We start from the raw sequence: 5,431 nt of genomic DNA on the forward strand, positions 1-5,431 counted from the left end.
ATATTCGAGAAGGGATATGGGAAAGTTCCCATTTTTCCTTCCTAAAGGAAGCAGTTTAAATACAGACATCAGGGGTGCCTGGGTGGCTCAGTCCCTTAAGCTTAAACATCTGCCTTTGGCTCACATCAAGATCTGAGATTGAGCCCCGCGTTGGGCTCCCTGTTCAGAGGGAGTCTGCTTCTCTCTTTCCCTCTCCCCCTCCCTATCATTCGTGCTCTCTCTCATTCTCTCTCTCTTAAATAAATAAATAAATAAATAAATAAATAAATAAATAAATAAAATCTTATAAATAAATGAATGGATGGATGAATAAATAAATAAATAAATAAATAAATAAATAAATAAATAGACATCAAATCCATCCAGGTCAATGGAGCAAGGAGTCATTCTTGTCCCCCCTACCAATCTAAGCCCAGTGTTGCAGACCAATTAATTATACCTTCTCCATCTCCCTTGCCTTCTTCAAACTATAGAGGCTTAAGCCAAATACTCTTTCTCTCAGTCATCTTTGTGATTAGAAGTAACCATGTGATCTACTTCTGGCCAATGAGCTTCCTGAAGACATTAACTACCTGGCTTCTGGGCAAGAATCTTCTTCTCTGATTTAAAAAGTCTACCATGGGGGTGTCTGGCTAGCTCAGTCAGAAGAGCCTGAGACTCTTAATCTTGGGGTTGTGAGTTCAAGCCCCACATGGAAGCAATGTGGAGATTACTTAAATAAATACAACTTTTTAAAAAAGTCTACCACCAAATTTATTATTAAATAAGGAATAAATATCCCTACCACCTAAGGCACCTTGTTTGAGTCTTTTGTTACTTGTAGCTGGACAGATGTAATATATTCATATGATAATGTGATCTATTCCACAGATTCTGTTTTTAAGCCTCTGTTAAGAACTAAGCCCTATTCTCTCCTCACCTTCCACTAAATTTACCAACCCCTCACATGTCCTTACTTTTTCTGCTCTCTTTATCAGTTGGTAAATGTCAGTCTTTCTTCTCCTCTATTTTACATTCTATAGGTCTTTAAGAAAACATCTGCTTGATTAATTCTATTCCAAAATAGAAAAGGAAGTCAATCAGTTTATCCATGCTTTACAAACATTGCCTCATGTGACTCTCTACCATCACACTTTAGAATAAGTACTTTATTCCCATTTTGCAAAGGGAAAAATTCAGGTTAGCTGACTTAGCTAAGGTCATACAATTTGTTTAGGTTTTTAAAGATTTTATCTGTTTATTTTAGAGAGAGAGTGCATGAGCAGGGCAGGAGGGACAGAAAGAAAGGGAGAGAATCCCAAGCAGACCCCATGCTGAGTGTGGAGCTCAACATGGAGTTTGATCCCATGACCCTGAGATCATGATCTGAGCTGACACCAAGAGTTGGACAGTCAATGACTGAGCCACCCAGGCACCCCTAAGGTCATACAATTTGTAAAAGCCAGATTGTCTTAACCTGTTTAATTGCAAAAGCCATGCTCTTTCTAATTTGTTCTCTCCCACCTACTCTCACTTCCATGTAAATTGGTTTCTATCAGCTTTTTCTATTTGAACAACTTACTTAATCCACATATGCACCTCCAGTTCTATATTTGTATTTGTGTCATTTACAGCCAACACTTAGTTATCAGTATCCATGGGGAGAGAGCAGTTGCACAGACATTCTAAACATAAGTCATATTTGTCTCAGAAACCCACAAGGCAATTTGTTTTTATAACATATTTTCCTTCTAATTCCTTTTTTCCTCAGGCTAATACTAAGTTAATTTGAATGTTCTAAATACTCACCCAGAGACAGCAGAGTGAAAAAGCCCAAGCTGAGAAAGGTAACCACCTGGTGAGATTAGAAATGATGCTTGGTTGGAAAGTAATGTCTAATTGGATAGTGGAAAGTTAGCCCTAAAACCATATCCTCAGACTCTGTATTAGTCTCCTAGGAACACCATAACAAAATGTCAGAGGCTCAGTGGTTTAAACAACAAAAACTTATCTTCTCACAGTTGTGGAGGCTAGATGTCTAAGATCAAGGTGCCTTTGGGGTTGGTTTCTGGTTTGAATTCTCTTCCGGGCTTGCAGACAGCCACCTTCTCACTGTGTCCTCATATGTCCTCTTCTCTGTATGTACAAGGAGATAGAGATCTCTGGTGTCTCCTCCTCTTCTTGTAAGAATGCCAGTCCTAGCAGATTAGGGCCCCACCCTTATGACTTCATTTAACCTTAATTACTTCCCAAGACACAGTCTCCAACTACAGTCACACTGGGGGTTAGGGCTTCAACATATGACTTTGGGGAGCACACAATTCATTCCATACAGATTCTGAACTTAGAAATTAATGCAACTCAGAAGGAAATGTAGAATATGATAGAAGACCTGAGGGAGAAGGAGAGGAGGAACAAATAGCAGCCAACATTTAGGGAGCATCTTCCATGTACCCCAGAAGGTGCTTTCACAAAGAATACACTGTTACCTCTCACAGCAAGATCCCAAGTCAGATATTATTACCCTTCCATCTCCTTTTTTTTATTGTGGTAAAATATACAGAACATTACATTTACCATTTTAACCATTTTTAAGTGTATAATTCAGAGCCATCGAGTCCATTCAGAATTTTGTGCAATCATCACTACTATCCATTTCCAGAACTTCATTATCCCAGATGGAAACTCCATACTCATGAAACAATAGCTCCCATTTCCTCATTCCCCAGGGCCATGGCAACCTCTACTCTACCTTCTGTCTCTTCTCTGTCTCTATGAATTTGTCTATTCTCAGTACCTCATATAAGTGGGATCACAAAATATCTGTCCTTTTCTGTCTGGCTTACTTGTCTCAGCATGAAGTTTACAAGGTTCATTCATCTTGTATCTTATATCAGAAGATCATTCATCCTTCTGGCTGAATAATATTCCACTGTATGTAGATACCACATTTTATTCATCCATTCATTGTTGGTAGAAATTTGGGTTGTTTCCACCTTATTATTATTGTGAATGAGACTGCTAGGAGCAGGGCCCCTGGGTGGCTCAGTAGTCGAGCCTCTGCCTTTGGCTCAGGGCGTGATCCCAGGTCCTGGGATCAAGTCCTACATTGGGCTCCTTGCAGTGAGCCTGCTTCTCCCTCTGCCTATGCCTCTGCCTCTTTATGTGTGTGTCTCATGAATAAATAAGTAAAATATTTTAAAAAAAAAAGACTGCTAGGAGCATTGGGACACAACATCTGCTTGAGTCCCTGTGTTATGGGATAAACTACAACCCCCCTCAACAACTCCTGTTGAAATTCTAACCTCTAGGGTCACAGATTGTGACTGTATTTGGAGAAATAGTCTTTAAGGAGATAATTCAGGTAAAAGAGGGCCATATGGGAGGGTCCTAATCCAATATGTCTTGTATCCTTCGAAGAAGAGGAGATTAGGATACAGACACGTGGAAGAAAGACCAAGTAAAGACACAGGGAGAAGCCAAGGAGAGAGGCTTCGGAAGAGTCCAACTCTGCCAACGCCTTTATCTTGGATTCCCAGACTCCAGAACTATGAAAAAATTAATTTCTGGTGCTTAAGCCATGCAGTCTGTAGTAATTTGTGTGGCAGTCCTAACAAACTAATACACCCTGCTTTCAAGTCTTTTAGGCATATACCTAGAAGTGGAATTGTTAGATCATATGGCAATTCTGTGCATAGCTGTTTGAGGAACCATCCTACTGTTTCCCAGAGCAGCTGCAACATTTCACATTCCCACCAGCAATGCACCTGGGTCCCAATTTCTCCACATCCTCACCAACACTTGTTATTTCCAGAGGTCTTTTTGTTATAGTTGTCCTAATGGGTCTGAGGGAAATCCCTTTCCTTTTAGAGGGTCGAAAAAATTGTTCCTCTCCAGTCAGATTCAGGCCCTATACATACAGATCCCTGTTCTGTCTCTGCCTCTGTGCTTCCATACTCTCCCTCTCTCTAAAAAAGGGGAAAAGCCTCCGGCCTTCTGTGAGCTATTATCTTGGGGTCAGTTAGAAGCTATGGCAAGATCACAGAAGGCCTCATCTGCTCCTTCTGAAGTAGACAAATTTCATTTCGAGGTAATTAACTTAGAAAGACCCTCACACACATACAAAAAGAGACATATTTAAAAATATTTATGGCACACTGTGAAAACTCTGCTTATATGCTCACCAAGGCAGGAACAGGTAAATTGCCTGCTCTATAGTAATACATTGGAACAGTAAACAGTAGCATTGCAGTCAAAGGGAATGAGCTATAATGATATCCCAGAAAGCTCTCCAAAATATGATATTGAAGGTAAGACAGCAAATTGTAAAATAGTGTACAGTATGACACCAGACAGCATGGGATTGGATCATTGCTCTGCCACTTGTTAGCTCTACAACCTTAGGAATTTTATTTTACCTCTGTGCTTCAGTTTGTTCATCTGTAAAATGAGAATAATAACAGTACCTAAGGCACAGTGTGAAGAAGAGCCGAGAATGACCCCCGGACCAGCCAAAGCCCACGTGCTACTGCATCCCTGCGTCCAGCGCCTACGGCCCACTGCCGTCATCACCATGCCCAAGAGAAAGGCTGAAGAGGATGCTAAAGGAGATAAAGCCAAGGTGAAGGATGAGCCACAGAGAAGATCTGCAAGGTTATCTGCTAAACCTGCTCCTCCAAAGCCAGAGCCCAAGCCTAAAAAGGCCTCTGCAAAAAAAGAAGAAAAGGTACCCAAAGGGAAAAAGGGGAAAGCTGATGCTGGCAAAGATGGAAAGAACCCTGCAGAAAATGGAGATGCAAAAACAGACCAGGCACAGAAAGCTGAAGGTGCTGGAGATGCCAAGTGAAGTGTATGCTTTTTTGATAACTGTGTACTTCTGGTGACTGTACACTTTGAAATAGTATTTTTTATCAAGTTTTATAAAATAAAAAATAAATAAATAAAACGCAGAATTTTGTTTTACTTTTTTTTTTTTTAAGCTATGTTGTTAGCACACGGAACACTTCATTGTTGTTTTGGGGGAAGGGCATATGTCACTATTAGATTATCTCCGAAGCTAGATTGGTAACAAGGGGAAAAATACTTTTCCGTTCCAGTTTTGAGAAACTTCCTCTTGGCTCCCAGGAGGAGAGATTCCTTGATGTTGACACACATGAGCCACCTTGGTGGTGTGGAAAAACTAAAATTCATTTTTTTGTGTCCTCTTCTCCCTCTCTGCCTTCAACATAGACTTGACTCCCTTAAACCCAGAGACCTGTTGAAACCTGAGCCCATGAAATGGTTCCCAGTATGTCAGGCAATCTGGACTTTACAGTGTCACCACTGAGATGGCGTCCCTCAAAACAGCTCCTTTTTTTTTTAGCTTGTGGATCTTCAGATTGATAATTCAGCTATTTTCATTTCATTTCCTGAAAGTCAGGGTTGGCTTGTGAAAAGTTGTTAACATGCTAAA

General features: G+C 40.5%; 1 protein-coding gene across 1 annotated transcript; it reads left to right on the plus strand.

Annotated features, from left to right (window-relative positions):
* Positions 1–4,552: 4,552 nt before the first annotated feature.
* Positions 4,553–4,825, plus strand: LOC129494354 (non-histone chromosomal protein HMG-17-like). Its single transcript, XM_055301221.1, has one exon. The coding sequence runs from the start codon at positions 4,553–4,555 to the stop codon at positions 4,823–4,825; it is 273 nt and encodes a 90-aa protein (XP_055157196.1).
* The last annotated feature ends 606 nt before the right edge of the window (positions 4,826–5,431 follow it).

The sequence above is a fragment of the Nyctereutes procyonoides genome, unplaced genomic scaffold (assembly GCF_905146905.1).
Source record: "Nyctereutes procyonoides isolate TBG_1078 unplaced genomic scaffold, NYPRO_anot_genome, whole genome shotgun sequence".
NCBI classification, from domain to species: Eukaryota; Metazoa; Chordata; class Mammalia; order Carnivora; family Canidae; genus Nyctereutes; species Nyctereutes procyonoides.